A 25,055-nucleotide genomic window follows, 5' to 3' on the forward strand; every position below is an offset into this window, starting at 1 on the left:
AAGATCCAAGAGCACCTGTAATAGATGATGCATGCGAATAAAGAAATGCTAATACATGAACAATGACAAGAAAATGGCTACCAAATGAGATTCGTTTTCAAACAAGAACCACATTTCTTGATTTAAGATTTTCAAAGAAAAAATTTTTTAGATCATAATTTCATTCAAATGTTCTCAGTATCTATCAGCCATTTTGGAGCAAAAACCAGACATGACTGGCAAATTCAACAGCATCAGGAATCCCACATGGAATTACTTCTGTTGACTGTTGTCTTGTTGTTTGGGGTTGGTAGACATGTATTTCTCTAGAATGGTCACTACCTCTGTCTTGTGAAACTTCTTGGCATCATCCAAGGCTGTATAATCCCATCTGCAATTTATAAGATGTAACGTTGAGAGCCATATTCTGTTATAATCTTGGTATAATGGGCACAAGGCTACAGAGGACTGACTCTTCAAAGCACTGGAGGTGCATCAAATTTTTTCTTAACCTGAGAAATTTAACCCACAGCACTGAATTGCCTTGGAAAGATTTTGGGGAGGGCTGCAGCTCTGTTAAGAATGCATTCAATACCAGAGGTGTCTCCAGAAAATGCCTGAGGGGTAGACCAAAAATGACAGGTGTCTCCCTTAAGGGCTTTATGCACCAATACATACCTATCACATTCAAAAGGGGAGACTTTACATTTTTCTAGTAGGAATATGACAGCCTCTGTATGGCCCTCTGCACTGGCTACATGTAGAGCTGTTCTTCCATCATAGTCTGTTAGATTCATATCCAGGCCAGATAGGTAGCACCTGAAAGTGCAGATATATATCCATATAAATTTAATTTAACGAATTTGAAAATTTCATGTAGTGAGTTAGACAAGTCAGTCAACATTTTGTTTGTAGCGGGAGTAGTGATGTCATAGATTCATCAATATAGATTATTCCTTACCTTCGTAAAGCTGTAATATCTCCATTTTTGGCAGCGAATAACAGCTGAACAACTGAATTGGCACGATGTGTAAATTTTTGTAGTCTGGGATCTTGTTTTCGTTGAGTATATCTTAGATTGTCGTAATTATGGAAGTTAAAATTATCCACCAATTCCTGAAAAATAGGATGGAACATTTTCCCATGCAAGTTGTAGATGAACTGGATGCCAATTTTCATTTTGAAAAATGGTATGCATAGATAAAATGAGCTCCGTCCATATCCATTTGAGCTTTATCCTGGCAATGGAAATATATATGCCTCCTACCTCACAGAACTGTATGCCCTTACAACTGTTACCATAAATATCTAATGGTGGGGCCCAGAGAAATATACCCATAACATTGGGTACCACCAACATGACTCCACCTGATACGCCTGATTTGGATGGTAGACCCACCTAAAATGAAAATTGAAAAAAACATTAAATTATTCCTATTTGGAAGACAGTTGATGCTTCTCCAACTGTCTAGAGATCTTTTACATGCACAGTCTGTAGAAACAGGGCCCTGGTTTATTGTCCCATGAGAATAATTTCGGTTTATTGTCCAAACCAAACAACCAGACACATTCCTGCCAAGAAGCAATCGTCGTCCTCCTTGAACCACCATGAATCCCCAGAATTAACAAAACTTACGTCGAAAGCAAATTGTCCTGAGTAATCGTACATTCCACACGAATGCATCAACGACAGAGTATTTCTGACGGAGTACGGGTTTAGGATACGCTCTCCTGTTATAGGACAGATTCCACCATTAGCTAGAGAGGCCGCTATCACAGAACCAGACTGGCAAGTCACTTCCACTGAACATAGCTGGAATAATAACACAATAATGAGCTTTCAATTTGGATGCTTTCAACTTCTGATTCTGTTCTAAACTGGATCGTCAACTCTGTCATCCAAAGCATAAGTGGAACAAGTGTTCATGATAAGGTTAACTAGAAGCATGGTCAGCCCTAACTTCTGGTTTGGTTGCAAACTGGTTCTCAACTCAGCTTCTCTGTCATAAAATGTATCAGCCACTGAAAGAACTGTTTTGTCCTAACCTTAAGAAACTAAACAATTTATACTTACTTGAAAATAAAAATCCAACGTTTCCATCACATGTGTTCCTTTTGGAAAACACTGAAAACAAAATATATGATCCATTATTACTGGCCTTGATTCCCTTAAGGAATAATGAAAGATGCTGAATAAATATTGCCAAATCAATGTCCCCAATGAGGTCCCTCATGAGGTCCCTCGTAAGAAATGATGTAAACTTTAACATTACCTTATATTCCCTGAGATAATAGGCTAAAGCAAAGTTTCTATCAGCTGTTTCTCTCTCTGATAAAAATCTGAAATAGTTAAAATATATTTCATAGATTGCTTCCCTTTGACTGTCATTGGTATATGGTGAACTATGTTTGACATCTTCATGGGGGCACTCGATTGGTGAATATTGCACATTCAGGATTCGTGGAATCAATCCCAAGTTCAAAACAATTTGGAACAGGGTTCAGAATGTGCTCCAAGTGCGCTGAAAGCATAGGAGGTAAAGACAGAATTCAAAATGGCGGAGAAGGAATAGAGGGGGAAAATTGAGCTTATAAAGACACCATGGAATGCTCATATCCCAACTGTTGAAGAATCATATCTGGCGCAAAAATGTCTACGTATGCAGCCAGAAATATGGTAGATTTTGGAGCAGACGACACAAATATGTCCGAACAAAATCGATCATCTAATAAAATATTAAAGTAAACTTACACTGAATTATTAAAGCTAATGTGTTCATTTCCTGCCAACTTCTTAAACATTTCTGACGTCTGCCAGGAGTAAAAAGAAAGAGATAATTCAGTATGTAGCCTAGCTAGTTGTTTCAGTTTGTAAGAAGAGACTCATTGTTTGCTCAAAACCGTTCCCCAGCTGTTCTATACCATCTTGAAATTTTGCCAATGAACTTTAAAGTTTCCCTTAGTGATTCCTGTTAAATAAAAGCCCGTGTGACATTACGTATACGCCATATTTGGTATTTGATGTAGCCCAACTGGAAAAATATTATTATGAATATGAACTTACATAATCAAACCTATCAGCTAGATTTGAACCCTGTTTTAACAAGGAACATAATACTATTGCACCAGCGTTGATCATTGGATTGTGCGGTTTATCTACAAAAAGAGACAAAAATAGTACAAATACGTCCAACAGTTGGCTTAACACAGACAGCAATATCATTGGTAGTTTCTAATAGAAATGGTGCATTCGAAGACAAGCTGCTTAGAATATTTCAGGGCCCTGGGATAGTTACATCATAAAACTGTTAGTTTTAGTGGAATTGCAAGACCCATGGACATCTGACTGAAAATTAGAATGGTGCAAATCATTGCTATCACCTAGACACATAAAAAGTTTGGCAATCTCTTCACAATCCCTTTACTTTTACTTACCATCAGCATTGAGTTTAATTTCATTAAATTGCCGGCCACTAGGTTCATGGCCAACGTATTCGTGTACGAGATCGGGTGAGTGTTCGTTTAAAGCTAGAGCGTACGTCAGAGGTTTGCTGATTGATTGTAAACACAAGGGAATGTTTACGTCACCAATTGAATACCTGAAGTGGAAAGAAACAGTTATAGGCTACATATATCTTCACTATATTTGCGCACATGCAGGGAAAATTCCAAGCATGAATAGGACCAGTCCACTTTATCTTTAGGTAGTTTAAGTGGTAATAAGCACAACTTAAGCCTGACTTGTATAGAGTCGATTACAATGTTTTCTACCCTATAATAATGTGGACTGTTTGTGTTTTTAACTGTAAAATGTGCATAATAAAGAGCAGAAATGTATACTATTAAACTCTGTTATATTTTGTTTTCATTTATAAAGAGTTCAAAAGGCCAGTAGTATGTTATAATATATATATGTGCTGGATTAACAAATTAACAAATCAATAATTAATTAATTCAATCATATTCAGCTCATTAATTATTCGGAATAATTAATTAGGGAAATTTACCTCCTACTAACATTGTTTATTATTGTATATGCATCTGTTACGAATAATTTAATCCAGCAAATTTCAGCTGCTGCCCACGGCATGAAAAGGGCAAGGGTATATAAATCCCACCTCAATCTAACTACCAACTACCACAACCCTCTGAAATATGTATTATGGCTGGTGTCCCTAGCAAGGCAGGGCATGCTTACCCTCCTGCAACAATTGATTCCCCTCTATCTATACCTTTAAGAATATTCTAGCCAAAGTTTTACATGTTTTTTTTCTACTTGCAGTCAATAATGGTTAATGGCATTGAAGACTTCAACAAACAGAGAATTGAAGACTTCCAAGTAAGTTCTATTATCAGAAAAAATCAATATAAATTTCTACCAGAGCTGATAGAAAGAGATCCTGGTTCATGATAATCTATTTTTAGCATCATAAACCTAACTCTTAGCTTAATTTAATTACTACACGAGAGAGTGGGATTGTTCTCAATTTTCATTCTTTAATGGCCACAGAGCTTCCTTTTACAAAACAAATCATGAATAGATTTCATCTGATTGATCCATCACAAAAATCTATTTTAATTTGGGTTAATTACTCCACTGCACAACTGGATTATTGGAGTGGCGGAGGGGGGTATAAGTAAAACTTACCTCTGGCCGTCTATGGTACAGATTGATACACCCCAGAAATCAGCTGAATACCTGGCTAACTGAGGTATATAACTTGCTACCTGAAATTACACCACAGTAGTCAAAAAATCTTAACATCCAACATCTTTCTTGGGTCTGATTAATTTAATCTTATGCCAATAAATAACTTAGTTAGGGCCAATCAGGGAACAGAATTGTCAAGGAGGCCTCACAGTCGTTTCTTTCCACATGACAAATTGAAAGTGGGGGTTGGGGCAAAATTGGACCAGCCCGAGCTCTGAAAGCGCCATGATAACATGAAACTCAACTCTAGTTCAGTTCAGTGGCTTAAAAACAAAAGATCCTACCTTGCCATTGGTATTACTTTTAACCTTCCAATAAAGGTCATCAATACTTTGACAGAAAGTCTGGAATTCAGGTATGATAAAATTATTGTGGAAAGCTTTACTGATTAATATTATATTATCACCTACACACCTGGAAATAAATATCAAAAAATATTATTTAAAACAAAATATAATTCATTTATTTATATATTGAATTATTCATTTAATAACCATATATTTGTGTGTATAATACGCAGATTTTTACCCCAAAAGGAGGCCGGAGGGATGGAATGCGTATTATAGTCACAATTATACAGTATATAGTTATTATGTATTTGACAAAGGATTTATATCACTGTGACATTTTTCTTAAAAGAGTGCACAATATATTTAATTATACAGTTTTTAATTGTTATTTATATAAGGAAGGACCTAAGACTATTAAAAAACACTGTGACTTTGAGACCATGACCAATATTAAATCTAGGGTATTATGGAAGATAAAACAGGTTATATGCAGGAGGCAATGACCTGGAATAAAATCTGATATAACTAGTAAACAAGGTGATCTAATAACTTGTAAACCTGGCAGTCTGTCAGATTAATTTAAAGGGGAATACCCAGTTTCAAATGTTCAAGATTACATGGGAATGCTTTATTGCTGACAGAAGAGGGTATTTTATGCAAAAGGACAGGAACTTGCTCATATGCTTTGATTTTTTGTCTGGCATTGCAAGCAAAATAACAACCCTTTTAGGGATCTTGCCTTATCATTGCTCTATCTCTCTAAATCAAGTTTAACACAGCTTAGACATGCCCTGTTGGTATGAAATCATTTTTTTTATTCTTATATGACATTTTGACCCAAATCCATAATGTCCTTGACCTATATTTGACCTGGTATTATTATTCAATCAACCACACATACACAAGTCAGCAGCCATAAAAACTATTGAGATCACATTACAAGGCTGACTGATCAATTTTTATTGCCTTATCAGCATACTGTTACTTTTTTTTTATATATACTTAAAGGGTGAATACCTCAAAATATTGGGAAATTGAATGTATATATTGAGCACCCCCTTAAATTGGTACCATTTTTTTTCATTGTGGAATTGAACAGTTTTAAAAAGCAGCTTACTTTCTAAATGTGTCTCTGTCTAAGTGAATGGAATGGACGCCTTCCATTTCTGCCACTGATCTCTGGAACTGTGCTAGATTCTTCATGGTTTCTGCTAGTCTGGGGTCCGTCTCTCGAAGACCTGCTTTACGCAATTGCTGAAATGAATAGAACAAGTTGGAATAAAGTTTTCTGAAATTATAATATCAAGGAAATTTGTGAAGCTCTTCTGAAAATAATTCCCCTCTGTGCACACTGTATGGTGTGGCAGCATATGCTGTAAAACAATAGGATGTAAAACTTCTTAAAATGGTATGAAATCAGTCTGTAATATGTTGTGCCACTGAACAACTGCAAAGAAGTTAAGATGTAGGTTTTTCTGCATCAAACGGGACTTAAACTTTCCAAATAATTTAATAAATTTAGCAAAATTATGAAACTCATGGTTCAGGAATTTATCTTAAAGAAACAACAATTTTATTGTTAATTTTTATTTAATCGTATGTTAATTTAATTCTAAACACACAGTAATATTAAGTGCTTTCGCCTTTTTAGGTTAATTGTCTTCAAAGAATCAGATAAAATGTTTTATGTAATTAAAGGGACAATTATAGTTTTTGTCAGTTTGGTAAATTCTGTTGATTGAATCCATTCAAATAATGAGCCATTTTATTTCATCAAGTGAGGTGTAGGGTATTTATTGTTTTTTAAGAATTAAAGAGGGACTACCACATAAAGATACTCAAGGTTAATACTAAATAGAATTTGATGTAGAAAACTTCATGTAATGAAATAGAAAAAAATGTAATAATCTTCAGTAATCACAAATATGGCAGTTCTCTTTAATGTGGTTATTTCTTTTAACTGTGGATGTGTCCCTTTAATGCTAGATAGGACAACAATCTATAAAATCTGCATAAATATAAACATAACAATGATATAATGTCAAGTTACGTTTATTTTACAAGGTTAAAGCTTGTTATTATTTATATATATAACTATAACTATATTAAAACAGCACTCGTGCGAAATATAAACTTATTTCGTGTTTTATATATAACCACTATATAACTAGGGTCCTAACTTGTTAAAATAACAGAAAGATTTATTTTCTGTTAAGAAAAATATGAAGATATTTAAATTTTACTCACTGATTTGAATTTAAGAATTGGTAGATATTGCTCTGAGTCACAGAGTGAATCAAAAATTCTGTCTTCAATATCATCCATATTCCATGTTCCTCTGGAAAAATAAAAACAAAACTATATAAAACTTCATTTCATTTCATTAGCTCAATAAGATACAGAACAGTAGGATATAAAACTTCATTTCACTTCATTAGAGTAACAAGATCTAGAATAGTAGAATATAAAACTTCATTTCATTTTATTAGTCAAATAAGGAGACAAAAAGGATACAAAACTAAATTTCAGTTTCATTTCCTTAAAGGTACCTACCCATCAAAAATATCTGCTGTATAATTTCTGGCTTGTCCATCTCTAATAGTGTGGGGTATTCCATTTAAATCTCTAGTATTTACACAGGTACTTCCCTTTAATATTCTTCCATAAGAAGTCTGCCTCCCGACAGAAGAATAAATACTAAAAAATCTACCCTTTCCATTAAAATTGGGTGCACATTTTGTTGTGAAATGCCTTAAAAAGAGGCTACTCATACCTCGAAAGTGATCCTTTGAAATTTGAGAAAATCCAAGTAACTATGTTAGGGTATTTTTAGACTCGAGACCTCGGCCAATGCTTCCGAGAATCGACTATATGTAGTCTCTTTTAATACAGTTCAGCTATATCCAAATACTCAAGTGATGATGAAATTGCTCTACTTTCGCTTTCTCAGCCCACAGCTTGGACTCACGGTATCGACGATGGAATTGATTTTTCACGCAACCTTGAACGTCCTTTTTTACCCGATCGCCTCCTCCTATGAGCTCAGTTTCGATTAGTCCCGAAAGCTATCAAAATAAGGAAGGTTTTAATTCATAAATTCTGCCCAAAATGTCGTCGAATGACCTCCAAAGTGACAGTCTTTTTGTTGACAATCAATGCACATGGTGAGACAAGGATCTAGATATAAATAGATTGAGGTCATGTGATGTATTTTGGCGAATTTGATTGGCTGATTAAGCCACTCCCTATCCTGTCAATCAAATTTCTAGGTAATTAAATTCCCGTTCAGGAATGGTCAAAGGGAAGTAATCCAATTTAATAACGTCATTCAATAAACGCGGTCTGTAGCCTGAACTTAACGTTGGCCATATGATGAGTGAATTTAGCTCGGGTGTATAGGAGGGGACTTTTCTGGACCTTCCTCGTTACATGTTACAAAAAGGATGAGGCGGAAAGGACATTCCCCAAGAATAATGTTGTAGGGTAGGTTCTCCGGGGTGAAGTATTTTGGGGCCACCCTTGTTACATTTCACAAAGAGGAGGATGGGGGCTTTGCCAATCTATAGTGCTGTGTCAAAGGGTCTGCCTTGTTATATCTCAAGCTGTTTATTTTTTAACAATGATTATGATTGATGACAGCTGATGATTCAATGTCAAAAATTTGATCCTAAACCAAGACTGATCAATCAAACAATGAATTGCGACTCGCCCATTTGATTGATGTAAGCTGTAATATTGTTATTTCATTATACAACGTATTCTTTGATTAATACATTAAATAACAACACATTTTCAGGGTATACTCCTGAGTTTTATTATACACGACGTTTCAACAATTTACTTTGTCATCATCAGTTTATATGGTAAACTACCCCTGGGTTTATTCGATGCTCTAGCTTTCCTAAAATAACCGGATACCAAAACATATTGTTACAAACCGCACTTATGCATATTGTAACCATTCCACCCAAATCGAGCGGAATTCATCTATAATAAAACACGTTACTTCTTCAAACATTTTAATTTCCACTACACATAGAGTCTTTGAAGAACATCTAGAGATATCCATAAACAAATCTTACTGTTCCATTATTGCACATAATTGAAAAGACGTTTAAAACTGATGTTACACATTCTATGGTGTCGTTTGTTGGTGATTTGTCGAAATTTTTGGCGCCACATTGCTCATGACAGGCCTTACTGCAAAGTTCGTTATAATACCAACTTCCGGTTTCACTGCCACAGGACTTGTTCTGCTACTGAAATTTGTCTGTATTCCTTGATTTACCGGAATTCCATTTCTAAAATTGGTATTGATCGACGCGACAGGTAGTGCTGGTCGGATCGTGTCTATTGGTCCAACGACGGTCTGTGTCCCAAAGTTGGTATTGATCGAGGCGGGTTGGTTGGCTGTAGAACCCCCTGCGTGATTGGTATTTATCATCGGTAGGATATTGGTGTGAACGTTTTTGGATGTAGACGTCAGTAAGCTAAACGCATCTGTCAAAGCGGAGAACACGCCGTTTTGGGACATTTGATTGAAGACGTGCATAAAGGACGAGAAAGCTTTCAGCTGTTCGGGAGTAATGGCTTGCTGAACTTGTGCTTGTTCTGTGGTTGCTGCTTTTACAGCAGCCTCAGCTGTAAGTTGGGCTGATGATGCCGTTGTGCTTGGTTCGACTGCCGGTTCCTGGTTTGTTTGTATTACCTCGTTGACTGCTATTGAACTAGGTTGTTCCACAATTGTTGTCGTAACAGGTGTTTGTGGGCTTTTAGGGGTTGATGTGGACCTGGGTCCAGAAAGGCCTGATGTTGTTATTGTTCCCGTTATCTTTGGAGTGTCGTTTAAGGAGCTGGTTACGATGTTTCCTGTTATCTTTGGACTCCCTGTCTTCAGATCTCCGCTTAGCTGAATAACATTACCTTTGGCCAGTGAATTTTCGGCTGCTTGACTGACCACTAAATTGGTCAATGAATTTGGAATACCGGTGTCCAGCATGGCAAGTGGTCCACCGTTGACAGTGACTGCTTCGCCCTTGGAGCTAAGTCTAGACTTCGCAACAGCTGCAGATATGACTTGGGGGTCCTGCACAATTACGTTGGAATTGGCAATGACACTTGATGTGTTTTCAGGAGTTGGTGGGTCTACAGGAGAATTCAACATAGGTATGAGGGGTTCTTTAATGTTTGCAGGTTCCAGAACAATCGTGTTCGAGGTGAGGGTGGGTGGTGGTGGTTTAGATTCAACTGTAGATGTAGTCTGTATCGGGGTGTTGATGGAGTTACTTTGGCCTACAGTAATTGGCACCTCTGTTATAGCTTGATTGGGCCTTGATGTAACTGGATTTGTTACCGGTATGATCTTTGGATTTTGTCTGACGCTGGTAGATAATGAAGTTATTGCTGCATTTAAACCATTTATCTTATCCTGTAGCTGAGAAAATTTCGTCCCAATAAACGTCTTCAAGTCCATTATAACAGAAGCCAATGTGCTTAATCGCGGATCTGATGTTGGTGCAGTAGGTAAAGAACCTATTGGGGTTTTTACGTCCACAGCAACCGAGGAGGTCGTAGTTACAGGTGAAGCATTACCAGATGCTGAGCCTTGATCTATTCCGGGTATGGGCGAACTTTGTATTTTAGGGAGATCAGTTATTATATTGTTTGCAGCTGGCGAACTACCAGCGCTTCCTTGTGAGCTACCAACAGAAATAAAACCCTGATCTACTTTTGGTAAAGGAACCTCCTGCGATTTTGGAAATTCAATTATTATATTGGTTGATGTTGGTGAAGTACCAGTGGTTGTTGATGGTAGGCTACCGATGGTTGTTGATGGTAAGCTTCCAGTAGTTGTTGATGGTGAGTTTCCAGTGGTTGTTGATGGTGAGCTGCCAGTAGTTGTTGATGGTAAGCTACCAGTGGTTGTTGAGGGTAAGTTTCCAGTCGTTGATGGTGAGCTGCCAATGGTTATTGACGGTGAGCTACCAGTGGTTGTTGATGGTGAGCTGCCAGGAGTTGTTGATGGTAAGCTTCCAGTAGTTGTTGATGGTGAGCTACCAGTGGTTGTTGATGGTAAGCTACCAGTAGTTGTTGATGGTGAGTTTCCAGTCGTTGATGGTGAGCTGCCAATGTTTATTGACGGTGAGCTACCAGTGGTTGTTGATGGTGAGCTGCCAGTAGTTGTTGATGGTAAGCTACCAGTGGATGTCGATGGTAAGCTTCCAGTGGTTGTAGATGGTAAGCTACCAGTGGTTGTTGATGGCGAGCTTCCAGTAGTTGTTGATGGTGAGCTACCAGTGGTTGTTGATGGTAAGCTACCGATGGTTGTTGATGGTAAGCTTCCAGTAGTTGTTGATGGTGAGTTTCCAGTGGTTGTTGATGTTAAGCTGCCAATGGTTATTGACGGTGAGCTACCAGTGGTTGTTGATGGTGAGCTGCCAGTAGTTGTTGATGGTAAGCTACCAGTGGTTGTTGACGGTAATCTTCCAGTGGTCGTGGATGGTAAACTACCAGTGGTTGTTGATGGTGAGTTACCAGTGGTTGTTGATGGCAAGCTACCGATGGTTGTTGATGGTAAGCTTCCAGAAGTTGTTGATGGTGAGTTTCCAGTGGTTGTTGATGTTGAGCTGCCAATGGTTGTTGACGGTGAGCTACCAGTGTTTGTTGATGGTGAGCTGCCAGTAGTTGTTGATGGTAAGCTACCAGTGGTTGTTGATGGTAAGCTTCCACTGGTTGTTGATGGTGAGCTTCCAGTAGTTGTTGATGGTGAGCTACCAGTGGTTGTTGATGGTGAGCTACCAGTGGTTGTTGATGGTAAGCTTCCAGTAGTTGTTGATGGTGAGCTACCAGTGGTTGTTGATGGTGAGCTGCCAGTGGTTGTTGATGTTGAGCTACCAGTGATTGTTGATGGTGAGTTTCCAGTGGTTGTTGATGGTGAGCTTCCAGTGGTTGTTGACGATGAGCTACCAGTGGTTCTTGATGGGGAGCTTCCAGTGGTTGCTGATGTTGAGCTACCAGTGGTTGTTGATGGAGAGCTACCAGTGGTTGTTGATGGTGAGCTTCCAGAAGTTGTTAATGGTGAGCTACCGGTGGTTGTTGATAGAGAGTTTCCAGTGGTCGTTGATGGTGAGCTTCCAGTGATTGCTGATGGTGAGCTACCGGCGGTTGTTGTTTGTGAGCTTCCAGCTGTTGTTGATGGTAGGCTTCCAGTGATTGCTGATGGTGAACTACCGGCGGATGTCGTTGGTGAGCCTCCAGCTGTTGTTGATGGTAAGCTTCCAGTGATTATTGATGGTGTGGTGCCAGTGGCAGTGGGTGGTGAGATTCCAGTAGTTGTTGATTGTGGGCTACCAGTGGCTGGTGTCGCACCACCAGTTGTTGTTGATGGTGAGCTACCAGTAGTTGTTGTCGATGATGATGTACCAGTGGTTGTTAAGGGTGAGCTACCAGTTGTTGATGGTGAGATACCGGTGGTTGTTGGTGGCGAGCTTCCGGTGGTTGTAGATGGTAAGCTACCAGTGGTTGTTGATGGTGAGCTTCCAGCTGTTGTTGATGGTGAGCTACCGGAGGTTGTTGATTGTAAGCTTCCAGTGTTTGTTGAAGGTGGGCTACCTGTGGTAATCGATGGTGGGGTACCAGTAGCAGTGGGTGGTGAGCTTCCAGTAGTTGCTGATTGTGAGCTACCAGTGGTTGGTGTCGCACCACCAGTTGTTGATGGTGAGCTACTAGTAGTTGCTGTCGATGATGAAGTAGCGGTGGTCGTCAAGGGTGAGCCACCAGTTGTTGATGGTGAGCTACCGGTGGTTGTAGATGTTGAACTACCAGTGGTTGTTGATGGTGAGCTTCCAGCTGTTATTGATGGTGAGCTACCTGTGGCAGTGGATGGTGAGCTACCGGTGGTTGTAGATGTTGAACTACCAGTGGTTGTTGGTGGCGAGCTTCCAGTGGTTGTAGATGGTAAGCTACCAGTGGTTGTTGATGGCGAGCTGCCAGTGGTTGAAGATGGTGAGCTACCAGTTGTTGTTGATGGTGAGCTTCCAGCTGTTGTTGATGGTGAGCTACCGGTGGTTGTTGATGGCGAGCTACCAGTGGTTGTTGATGGTGAACTTCCAGTGGTTGTAGATGGTAAGCTACCAGTGGTTGTTGATGGTGAACTTCCAGTTGTTGTTGATGGTGAGCTAATGGTGGCTGTTGGTGGCGAGCTTCCAGTGGTTGTAGATGGTGAGCTACCAGTGGTTGTTGGTGGTGAGCTTCCAGTTGTTGTTGATGGTGAGCTTCCAGTTGTTGTTGATGGTGAGCTACCAGTGGTTGTTGATGGCGAGTTTCCAGTGGTTGAAGATGGTGAGCTACCAGTGGTTGTTGATGGTGAGCTGCCAGCTGTTGTTGATGGTGGGCTACCAGTAGTTGCTGTCGATGATGAAGTACCAGTGGTTGTTAAGGGTGAGCTACCAATTGTTGATGGTGAGCTACCAGTGGTTGTTGATGGTGAGTTTCCAGCTGTTGTTGATGGTGAGCTACCAGTGTTTGTTGATGGTGAGCTACCAGTGGTTGTTGATGGTGATCTTCCAGTATTTGAGGATTGTGAGCTACCAGGGGCAGTTGATGGTATGGTACTGGTGGCTGTTGGTGTTAAAATGCCAGTGATTTTTGTTGATATGCCAGTATTAGCCGTTGGCGAAGTTCCTGGCGGATTACTCGTGAAAGAGCCAGTGCCAGTAATTACTGTAGTACTAGCTGGTTCTGCTTGAGTACTTCCGGGGAACGTTGTGGGTGAACCACCGGTGCCTACATTGAGGGAACTTCCTGTGATAGATCCAGTGATCGTTGGTTGTGCACTCCTGGAAGCTGTTGTGGGTGATGCAAAGTTACTTATTGGCTGTACATTACCAGTTACTGTAACTGGTACATTCGATGAAATAACTGGTGCTGCGGGGGAGTTTACCTCCGTCTTTGACACGGTGTTCACATTGCTTGTTGGTTGCGCCCCTTGTGAACTCCCGGTGTTTTGTGTCGGTGGCTTCCATTCGAAAGTTGTTACCGCCGATGGATCAAAGGATAGTCCATTTGTTGGGCTTGTTGGGTTGTTATTTACTGGATTAGCGTTGGGTGTAGTTGCACTCAGGGTGTGTTTCTGATCTTTAACTTGAAATAACGTATTGCCTATTGGCACTATACCACCTTGTAGATGGTTCAGAAGAAAGTCTTGTGTTATTGGTTCATTGTTTACCACTACTGGAACGGCTGAAATAATGAAATTTTGGATCATAAGATTGAGCTCGATTTTGGTTCGTTCGATTTAGTAATTAGCTTTTAATTGATTAGTGGTTTTTAAAGGCTGTCGCTAGTTAGTTTTACGCAGAATTCTAACTATGCTAGTTTGACATGGTAGTTTACTTCTCAAATTGCCCGAATGTTTCCCGGGCAGTCGACGAAGCAAGGAGAGCAAGACAAGAAACTTTCGAGAAACCCTGTTTACCATCTGGACTCACCACCTGGCCAACTCCCTTGGCGTGGTTCTTAACCGTTGTATGAACATGAAATTCCGTAATCCAAAGCATCTGCATTTGCATCTACAAGTTTTTAAACAAAAAATTCGTCATCCTTACCAGTAGCAGTTGTAATCAGAACACAAATGAAAGTTTCCAATCTAAAATTCCACATTGTGTGTATTAAAAGTTCTCTGATCCTGCAGAGACCAAGTTTGGATACGAAATGATAGAATGAGACCGGTTAGGAATCTACCGCTCTCGTCGTGAAGTCGTCAATTTATAGGTAACATAAATAACTTTTTTTAAATAGAAAATAACAAGGTGGGTTTTTATTGCCACGTTAGAACAATTAATTCATTGAAAATTCTTCTACTTGATCGTACATAGACTTGATCACGTAGTCCTTTCTTGGACTTTGGAGTATTGTGTACATCGCATTTTTACGGTTTCGTCGGGCATATAGCGGGCCTAGTTTTTAAGCGTGGGTATGTTGTGACGGATTGGGTTTACTATGACGACGGAGATGCATTGATCATTTTTCTGTAAACGGAATTCCGTGTTTACTATTCCGTCGGCGATCAATGATAAGTCCATGCCCTGAAGAAGCTTATCTGTACTTTTTGGGAGTATTAGGTGTGATGTATGGGTTGGTTAGTAGCATGCATTGACGAAATCCAGGAACAGGGAGGCGTGGGTTTGAGTAATTTCATTCGAATTTAGCGCTCGAACTACGGCATTCAATGGTGGACAGGTTGGAGGCATCTTGTCTTTGAAATTGGGTTTTTAACGATGAACACAACCTCGTTCAACCAGCACTTGGTGCATCTATGACAGCCATTGATGTCCACGTTTGATGAACCTTATCCATTGGCAGCTGTTTGAGGATCTAAGATGCTATGATGTTTCATAAAATAGCTTTGTGGAACTTGTGTTTGGTGTAATAGTAGGAAAACAATGGATAGGGGGGAGGTGCTTTTGATCAATTTGGTGAATACAGAACATAGAGACGTAAAACTCTTTTCTATTTCAACGGAAAGATCATTTATATTAAACATACCATTTAGCCTTAAGCGTCTAAAATGTCGGTATTACGTAAATCCGAATTTAAAGTTCTGAGACCGTATTGACCGAGACTACAGGAATGAATAATAGAAAAGGGTAGAACTTGATTGATTCGAATTAAATTGCCCGGGGCTTCATCACGTTTACGGTCTTTACTAAACAAATATAGTCATTATTGCTCATGCATCACTTACATATTTTTCTTAAATGTTTTTTCTACACTTAAAAACAATTAAAATTGTCGTTTGGGAAAAGTTTGAAAATGATGAATGATATTGAACTCTTATATAACAGGTGAGAAGCTATAAGTCAAATTTCAGTTTTGATTTTACTGCATATTAATGAATTTTTTATGTGTAAAAATTCGTAAGTGTTACATCCAAACCGTTTTTTTGTCGGTTTGATCGATTGTTAGCTTACGTTGTTTTTTTGGGGATGGTTACGTAACTACTTTTTGGGTGATGGAAATGTGGAACCCTGATTCTTTTCTGGCTTTTGATTGCTGCTTTCTCAAATATGGTGGTGCGATAAATGGAAGAACGTTGCAGGATGGACTGAATTATTCCAAACTTGGCATCAACGGCCATCTTGTGGAATCTTTTTGCTATGAGTTTACAACATAGGAATTTAAAAACGCCAGAAAGGCCTTAAAACGACCCTAAAAAGGCTCGAAGAGAAGCACGTACATTGGTGACATTATTATACGTTGCCTAGACTGTAATCCCTAATCAATCAAGATTTGTTATTGGATGTCGCAAACTTAAATCCAACAGAAAAATTTAAATGGCTTTCTTTATACGACTGAAATTTGTTATTGACCTTTAAGGAAATCAAAATTGTGTCAAATAAATGTCTGTTTGCAGAATTGCAAAAACATTTAATGTCGTGATTGAAAACCAATTTACGGTAATGACCTAGTTTTAATGTTTTGCCACGTGACCAAACTCTAGATTTTATCTCCATTATCCTTCTTATAAGCTCAAAAATGGCTTAATTCTTCAGAAATATAGCTTGAAAGTTCGATGTATAGTCCAAAACAATATCACAGCAGTATTTTCGATTCCTATGAGAAGCCATCCGGTCAGGTTTGCTGAGATTTAGGCGCTAACTATTAGTATCAGCTGTGCTTTCTATCAATGGCTGATCTTTGATTATATAACACATTTGTATAGAAATAGTGAGAGATAAGACCGTACTGTGTGACGACAAAATTAACTATGTTACATGCTAGATTAGCCCGGCTATATCATCATACAGTAGGCTTAACATCTGTGCTATCTAGTCCAACTTTGCTGGAGGGCAACACATCTAAAAAGATTATCTTCAAAACCAAAAGATATAATAAGCTTGTAACCCAAAATGACTTCTAAATCAGATGTTGGAGATGGAAATAACAGTGTAAGGAAAAGACAAGATATGGACAAAAGCTCTGGAAAAAGTGACCCTTTGGATATTTTCAATGCAAGTTCCAAAATGGATGAAAAGAAAGGAAGAATCATCACGATTTTCGGACGTCAATTTAACAGCGTGATTTTGCTGACTCATTTTAATATATTTTTATATGCTACTTGTTTTTGGATTCAACAAGGAGTTCTGCCAGTAAGTATTATGGGATAGAATGCATTTGCGATAGTAAGGAAATTCTAGGACACAAATTGTCAATAGTCTACAGCAGAAAATTAGACTGCCTTAACGTTTGCAAAGGTCAACAAATGGGACTGTTTGGATACAGCATTGCAGCCCCAATGTATGTGTATTTGGGTAGTCAAAAGGGATGACCCATCACACACTAAATCTGTGATCTCCCAAAGGCCAAAACATCCACCGATCTTGACCCCTTGAGAATTTGGTACCTATGCCCAAAATGTCTTGCTTTTATTCAAATAAACATTAATTTGTTCACTCTTTTCTTGCGACAGCTGCAAATTTATTTGTTCTATTTTCAGTATCTGTCCAAGAAGTTATCGGTGGATCCTGTGACGTTTGGGTATCTACAGACTGTGTTTGCAGGTGTTCAACTGGCTGGGGGACCACTGTTTGGTCGGTTCGGAGATCTGTTTGGGAGCAGAGCAGCCATGACTCTTGCCTTCACATCTTGTGCATTGACCTATCTTATTATGGGCTTTGCTTATAGCATTCCCATTTTATTTTTGTCCCGTCTTCCAAGTGTATTGATGCATTGTATGCAAGGTAAGCTATTTGACTTGTGGACCATTTGTGCTCTGCCTAGACTATTTTGACTAGGTCTGTCTGGATGACTTAACAGAAAGTAGACTCTGATCAAAAGACTTTTGTTTTTGGATTCTTACTGATATAATAACTAAGGAGAGCTCCTTGATTAATATTTTTTGGATGTATTGCAGGCGGTCAAATGATAGTAACAGACATAGAAGAATCAGGAAAGAGAGCTGATGCTATTGGGAAATTAGGCTTGTCCTATGGTATTGGTATGGTTGTTGGACCTTTAATTGGTGGACTTATTACCAAACTTGCTGGGTAAGAGAGAACTGACTCTTTTTTACCTCAAGAACTATAGTTGCTTGCTCATTTACGGGAGTTCTAGGGCTGATACTGGCAAAGTCAATTTAGTAGTTCTGAAGTTTTTGACCATGTTTTTCCCCAGCTAGTGATGCACCTTGGTAGGGGCTGTATGAAAAATTTTTTCAGTTATTCAGAGGGTACAAGAAATCCAACTACTTGGTGTTCCAGACTATGCAAGAGTTCTTGCCCTTGATGTTCATCTTGATTATTTCAGGCTGGAAGCAGCTGCATTTGTAGCATTTGGTGGCTCAGTGGTTAGCATTGTTTTAGTTCAAATGTTCATACCGTCCTGTACCAAAAAACAGCATGTTAAACTGAAAGCTGATTCAGGTATAGTTAAACTCCCCATTAAGACCACCTGGCTAATCAGGTCAATTCTGCTATAGAGGACAGTTTCAAAATGCTATACAGAATGTTACTCTACCTTGTCCAAGAGTTTTGAAGCCAAGAGTGAATTTTTTAAATGAGAATTCCCTTTTTTTTTCAGCGGAAGCAAGTAATGTGTTTGACATGAAGAAGTTCTTGGAAATCATCCGATCTCCAGGAGCATTGTTCCTGCTACTCGTTAGAATGGGAACAGGTAAATTTCTTTTGGTTCTTTAAGTTATGAATGCCAAATAAACACAAGGGTGAGAGATATGTCCCATTGAGAAGGTCTATGAGCATTTCAGTGAGTTAACATCCCTTTCAGAGAGTCCACATAACCAGCCTCATTAAGTATAGTTGTTTATCTTCACAACTTTTCACTAATTAATTTTGTTCTGTTTTCTTTTTCAGGTTTGCCTATAGGTATTTTTCAAAGCATGTTCTCAATTGTTGCCATAGAAACATTTAAACTTGAAGCAGATCAAAATGGCTACATTATGTCCTATATTGGCATTACGTCTATGGTATGTATACAGATTGTCAAAAGAGAATTTACTATTGCTTCTGAAAAGGCCCCAAGCCATTTGTTTCAAGTATGCAGCCAACACCCAATGTACTACAGGCTGTGCATGATAGAGAAAAGAACTGTAGGGTGTAAAACGCCATTTCTATTTGCAGGCAGTACAAGGTTTAGGAGTGGGTATCTTAACCAGTAGATATACAGAAGATAATATATTAAAAGGCTCCTGTATCATCTTAGTCTTCAGCTACTTTTTATTGGTATGTATTTTACAATGTTTGGAGCAGCTCAGTGGGATATCTTGGAGGGTTAGCTCATTGGGTTATCTTATTAAGTTAATTCAAATTTGGCATTCTGTTTGCCTTCGATCCAATACGATTGCATCCCGTACAAGTTATTTATATAGCTTTCATCTCTTTTTTCAGTCGTTTGTTGGTAGTATATGGCAGTTTTGTCTGGTTGTTCTACCAATGTGTATTGGGCTGACCATTAAAAATGTGGTCATCACCAGTGCCTTAACTCGTACAGTTTCAGAGGCTGATACAGGTAATCCTATACTGTATAATTGTGAATATAATACACACTTTTTATAACCATCTTTCAAAGATATTAAAAATGATCACTTTCAAAGATTGTTAAAGAAATATATTCAAGCAAATTTATTGGGTATTCAAACCAGAAAGATTAGTCAATAATTGTTGTTTAACTTTACTTAAAGGCTCACTAAATAATGCTTCTAAACCTGTTTATTTCAGGTGCAATGATTGGATTGAATATGGGAGTGAATTCGTTGATTCGTACGGTTTCTCCGACTATTGGAGGGTATATGTTAGCTAGTTATGGGTTTCCGTCGTTTGGTGTATTTGGAACATTTGCATGCTCTGTTGTCACTGTTGTTTTGTTTCTTTACAAAAGATGATTTGGTGATTCTTTCCATTGATGATCTTAAGACATTTTTTAAAAAATTTGAGGAGAATTTGAATTAATTTGACTGCCAAATTTCGCCCTAGTAGTGAGATGATTATTTACATTGGTGAACTTAAGACATTTTTTAAAAATTTGATGTAAATTAAATTATCTTTGCCACTTCCTCTTTGCTATTTGGTTGGTGCTATAATATTTATGATCAAGGGTTACATATGATTTAGGCTCAAATCAAGATGGGTAATTCCAAAATTTATTTGGACCAGTAGGTGCTATTGCATTTGTTTTTATATTTATATAAATATGGCTTTGGAAGCCATGAGTACTTGTGGAAAATTTCATCAGTCGTTGTCCCCTATAGTTTGTTATTTAATGTTGTTTATATATTATCAAATTCTAATAAATTATGTATTCTTTTATTATTTTTATGTTTTTTATAAATCATTTTATGTTAACAAACAATATTATTTAACATAACTTCACAACATAAAAGTATGTCCAAGAATTGTCTACTTATTCTTATAGAAATATAAAAAAAATTGCCTTTCTATTGTCCCCCCCCCCCTCTTCTGAGGCCTATGCTTGCCCCCATCACAGAATGATTCATAGAAGTGCCACTTCCATCCATCTCTGAATGTGGGATCTGCAATGTTTCTTGCAACAGATCCTGGGAAGGTATCACATAAAATGGGTTCAAACGTATCAGTGGTTTTTCACGATGTGATATCACAAGAATTTATATATTCAATCACAAGGAAGTCTGATCAATGAAATGATAAAACCATAGTAATAACAGTAATCTTATGGAATTGATCAAAATAATTCTAAATCGGCATCGGCAGATGAATTTTCTGTGATATATTTCATAATGTCATCATTGGATAAGTCTGTCTCCACATTGTCTTTGGGTATATTTGAGTCGGTCACTGCAGAGTTGTCTTCCTTAGCAGTAGGCTTAGGCTTGGATGGGAGAGTTGGTTTTGGTTTTTTATCAGGAAGTGCTGGCCTTGCTGAATCTGGTTTTGGTTTTGTAGGTATGGATGGTTTGCTAGGGGTTTGTGGTTTGAGTTTGCGTGGTACTGGAATCGGTCTGGTTTTCTCTGGAATTTCTGTCTGCTTTTCGACGCTTTTCTTTGGTTTTAGTTGTAATAGTTCTTCTAAATCATCTTCAATTCTTAAACAAAATTCATGGACTTACTCATAACATGGCTTAACAATGTCATCTTAGGACTGAACTTAACTCGAAAGCTGGTAAAGGAGACCCAAATTTCGAAAGCTTCTGATTTTGAAGGACAGCTCAAAATTGCTTCATCATCCTGTCCATGAACCTCATTCATTCATTCCATTATAAAATATTACCTGAGCAGTTCTGAGTATTCTGTATCTTCTGCAGAGGTTGTGAGCTTGACCTCAGATTTGACCACAGCTTCTGGTAAAAACAAATCTTGTCCTTCATCTTCGTCTATACCACCACCCAAATCTGGCTCCTCATACATTGGTGTTTGCTCTTCAAAAAACAAAGAGTCCTTTAAGCATAATGAATAACCAAAACATCTATAAGTTCAAACCTGATTGCAGAGTGGCAGCCAGTGTTCCAAAGAGTGAGACTGTCCTGCTGGCAGCCCCCATTGCATAGATTCCTGAAGGTAAAACCCTCATTAAAAACCCCACTAAGAGCAGAATGATCGACATAAAACCCATTTTAATTCATTTAATTTGTACCCCTCAATTTAAACAACTTGGCTGACCTGTGTCTCTTGATTGCGAAGAGGATCCTTTAAATAGTTCTTCATCTTCCTGTTCTTCTTCAGCAAACAGTTCCTGGTCCCCCTCCTCTTCATCAAATACATCTCCTGGTTTATCTCTGAAATGAACAAGATACAGTGTAGCGTCTTGCTCATTTCCTTGCTAGTAGGGCAATCAATTCTGACGTTTTTGAAGGATAGATCTCTTTGCTTCTCTCTGAAATGAACAGGACATCATACAGCTTGCCAACGTGCTTGGCACCCCTGCTTGAATTCTGACTTACTCTTGTTCTGTCTCTTCAGTTTCTGTTTCATTTTTTTCCTTTTCAGCTTTCTCATCTCCACTTTTGACTTTGCCAGCCTTTAGAGCATTCACACCTAAAATATGAGGTCACAGTTTTAATCCACAAGAATAAGATGCTTCTTAAAAATCTAGTCACTGGGGACTATGGTCACTTTGAGGTTAGGCTTTTAATGATGTCACTGTGCAAAGGGTCTTGTATATTCAGCATTCGAAATATAGCTTACCAAGAAATTCTAAAAATAGTGGTGAAGTTACTATTTTAGGTACAACAGCAATAAATTTCAGGAAATGTTCCAGGGATGCCCTTCTCTCTCGAATTACAGTTTCTGACATTAAGAATGCTTTTTTTGGTAAGGGTGGAAAGGCAGTGCCTGAAAATTTATCATTCAACCTCTTATAGAAATCTTCCAGTTCACCATATTTCTTGCTGATCTGAAATAGAATGGAAATTTGGCGCTTATATTGGTGTTAGTCTGATGTCCAACTGTTGACGAATCTTTAACACATGTTGCTAAGGCTGTTTATTGTCTCATGAAGGACTGTCAGCCTCTCTGTCCTGCATCAAAGGGTGAAAAGAAGTGCCTGCGTGTTATATACCCTGCGCATTATACTCGAAATTATACAGTATATACCCACCATAAATTGAACTACGTCTGATTCTTTATGTTTGGGTGATTTAAAGTAAAATAAATTGGACACAACCACTACATTATATTCCACTGTTCCACCCAATAGTCCTGGTATCTCTTTATAGTTGGGTATACTGATATCTAAACCTGATTCTTTGTTCTTTAACTCTCTAAAATTAACACAAATCGTCCTGAATATTGACCCATAATCATCACAGAACTTTGCTTCTGTTCTGCTCCTTCATTTTAAGTCGAGACAACAAGAAGTGCAAAAAGATTTGAATTTTTTGAAAAAAAGGCTACTTCTAACAAGTTGAGAGTGACCTGAAGTTGCTTGTCATATCCCAACATGTCTCGGATTACCTGACAGTCACTGTCGCCGCCGGCATCCTTGCGGTTTTAAGATTTCCTTCGGCGAAACAGAATCAGCCACGCCCCTTTGTTTACTAATACGGGTGCCGACATTTTGTATCACATGATACCTTGTCATGTGACTTTGTACGAAAGCAGTCTTAGGTGAAAGAACACAACGTAAATTTGAAAATACATGCGTAAAATATTTTAATAATTATTATTATTTACAATTATTATTGCGGAAAATGTAATGGTGTGCCTAATTTTGATTTTTTACGAAAGTTTTTAACGTGACTTTGCACAAGGTCATTGAAAACAAACATGGCGTTTGCAGCAAAGGTTGCTTCTTCGGCTCCTGTAAAACAACTTGCTGATAGTAAGTTTACTAGTTTAATTTATTGATTTCTACATTCCCATGTCTTTTGCCTTATTTACTAAGTCTTGAACTCGGAATTTACGATGTCCTGACAAGAGGAAGTGTGTGGCAGACGTGAAACTTGTTGGCAATGTCACTTTTTTTTATGTAACAAGTGTAACTCAATGCCAGAATGGTCAACAAAATGCGTATGTACTTTTAGTAGCTCATACTCTGGCCCCTAAATGATAACAGTACATGCCCTTTGACTAAATGTTCTTTTTTCTTTGAAAATCTCAGGAAAAAGCTATGGCCTATTGAAGACCAAAAGTCAAATGGATTAGCTTACAGTTACAGAACTTGTTTATTTTTTTTTCAGTTCCAAAATGGCAGTTGGCTTTGCGTAGATGGGCTTATAAGCTGAGCAACTTTGGAAGAATGGGTAAGTACTGAGTATAATAGTGAAAGCAGTAAAAAACTAAAGTTTCAAGTTCCAAGGGATAAAACACTTGACAAACAGTTCTTTGGAAAGCAAGTTTCATCATGTGATTGGAAGAGGTTATTTGTCAAATTAAGGTTTTTTTTTTGGTACTATATTACAGGTGTGTACACGGATGATATATTGATTGTTACACCAGAAATTGAAGAAGCTTTGAAAAGATTACCTCAGGATGTGTTGGATGCCCGAAATTTCAGACTAACTAGAGCTCTTCATTTATCTCAACATAAGGAATATTTACCCAAATCTGAACAACACACTTGGGACGATGTAAGTAACTTGTCATCTTGTGACAACTGTCTAATACCTTGACTACATTGGTCTCTTATATTGTATAAACTCATCATAAAGACTGCAAGCATAAAAGAATGTCACCTGATTAAGAAATTCTTCATGAAGAAAAGTAAGCCAATGTTGATTGACTATTTTGTTTTTCAGGATGTACGATATTTAAATCCCTACATTGAGCAGGTCAGGAGAGAAAATATCCAGAAAGAATCATGGGCCAAAATTGAAAAAGGGGATAAATAACAAGCGCCATTGAAGAAACCGAAAAATAACTTAAAGGAAGCCTTTTGATGCAAACTGTGACCTGAAACATTTTGAAAATAAAAAAAATTGTATTTAAGGACTTATTTCTAATATTAAGGTCATTTCTGTAACAAATTGGCTTTGAAATAAATAATGTCTTAGAATGTTTGGATAAGTTATCCTTAAGTTTATTTTTTAAGTAATATGATGACATTTGGTTTGAAAGAATTTGTATTGTGTAAATTTATTAAATTATATAGACTAAGAATGACAACATTGTTTTTAACTTTTAATTTAAGTCTTAAGCCCAAACCACATGCACGGAGCCCAACTTCAATTATGGATGCAAAGCAAAGAGAGAGTCCATGAAGTTTTTGCAAGATTGCCCACTTTCCATGATCGAACCTGTGCCTGTTGGTGCATTTGATCCCCAGGGATTTTGGCATTGATTGAACACAGAAACCCCTTTCATGTAATTAGGAATAAGGTAGGGAAACGACTGGGTACTGTCTATATAGGCCCTGCTTGAATAAGCCATCCTTCCTCATTATTGCAGTCAATCCAGCTGTAAATGGGTATGGATAAGCCAGGAAAGATCAATGCCAAGAGGTTTAACCAAGGGCCAGCTTGTTGACTTACCGCCTAAAACCTTAGTTATCCTTTGTGGGTCATATAACACTATAAAGTGAGGCCTGATGATAGCTTGGATACCTTAAACATGTAGGGTATAAACCCCCTGCTAACAATATCAATAGGG

At 38.1% G+C, this 25,055-nt stretch overlaps 4 protein-coding genes across 4 annotated transcripts; 2 read left to right on the top strand and 2 right to left on the bottom strand.

Moving 5' to 3' along the window:
- Nucleotides 1-252: 252 nt before the first annotated feature.
- LOTGIDRAFT_133855 (hypothetical protein) lies at nucleotides 253-7,305 on the bottom strand (the record flags this gene model as incomplete). The annotated part of the gene is made up of 14 exons (XM_009067897.1): nucleotides 253-370; nucleotides 658-798; nucleotides 941-1,095; nucleotides 1,247-1,378; nucleotides 1,616-1,792; nucleotides 2,054-2,104; nucleotides 2,253-2,319; nucleotides 2,732-2,790; nucleotides 3,044-3,135; nucleotides 3,415-3,578; nucleotides 4,628-4,707; nucleotides 4,975-5,104; nucleotides 6,098-6,234; nucleotides 7,228-7,305. The coding sequence occupies 14 exons, from the start codon at nucleotides 7,303-7,305 to the stop codon at nucleotides 253-255; spliced, it is 1,581 nt and encodes a 526-aa protein (XP_009066145.1).
- A 9,698-nt stretch (nucleotides 7,306-17,003) lies between these two features.
- LOTGIDRAFT_133911 (hypothetical protein) lies at nucleotides 17,004-19,876 on the top strand (the record flags this gene model as incomplete). Its single annotated transcript, XM_009067898.1, has 9 exons — nucleotides 17,004-17,129; nucleotides 17,477-17,720; nucleotides 17,894-18,026; nucleotides 18,286-18,401; nucleotides 18,565-18,651; nucleotides 18,849-18,961; nucleotides 19,116-19,217; nucleotides 19,383-19,503; nucleotides 19,713-19,876. 9 exons carry the CDS (start codon nucleotides 17,004-17,006, stop codon nucleotides 19,874-19,876), a joined length of 1,206 nt encoding a protein of 401 aa, XP_009066146.1.
- A 12-nt stretch (nucleotides 19,877-19,888) lies between these two features.
- LOTGIDRAFT_236788 (hypothetical protein) lies at nucleotides 19,889-23,069 on the bottom strand. Its single transcript, XM_009067899.1, has 7 exons — nucleotides 22,923-23,069; nucleotides 22,567-22,729; nucleotides 22,155-22,362; nucleotides 21,911-22,004; nucleotides 21,630-21,745; nucleotides 21,241-21,388; nucleotides 19,889-21,055 (listed from the first exon to the last, which is right to left on the bottom strand). Exons 1-7 carry the CDS (start codon nucleotides 22,946-22,948, stop codon nucleotides 20,695-20,697), a joined length of 1,116 nt encoding a protein of 371 aa, XP_009066147.1. The 5' UTR covers nucleotides 22,949-23,069; the 3' UTR covers nucleotides 19,889-20,694.
- A 145-nt stretch (nucleotides 23,070-23,214) lies between these two features.
- Nucleotides 23,215-24,570, top strand: LOTGIDRAFT_197554 (hypothetical protein). The gene is made up of 4 exons (XM_009067900.1): nucleotides 23,215-23,289; nucleotides 23,648-23,710; nucleotides 23,871-24,037; nucleotides 24,206-24,570. Exons 1-4 carry the CDS (start codon nucleotides 23,235-23,237, stop codon nucleotides 24,296-24,298), a joined length of 378 nt encoding a protein of 125 aa, XP_009066148.1. The 5' UTR covers nucleotides 23,215-23,234; the 3' UTR covers nucleotides 24,299-24,570.
- Nucleotides 24,571-25,055: the final 485 nt, after the last annotated feature.

Source organism: Lottia gigantea (genome assembly GCF_000327385.1).
Source record: "Lottia gigantea unplaced genomic scaffold LOTGIsca_87, whole genome shotgun sequence".
In the NCBI taxonomy this organism is placed as follows: Eukaryota; Metazoa; Mollusca; class Gastropoda; family Lottiidae; genus Lottia; species Lottia gigantea.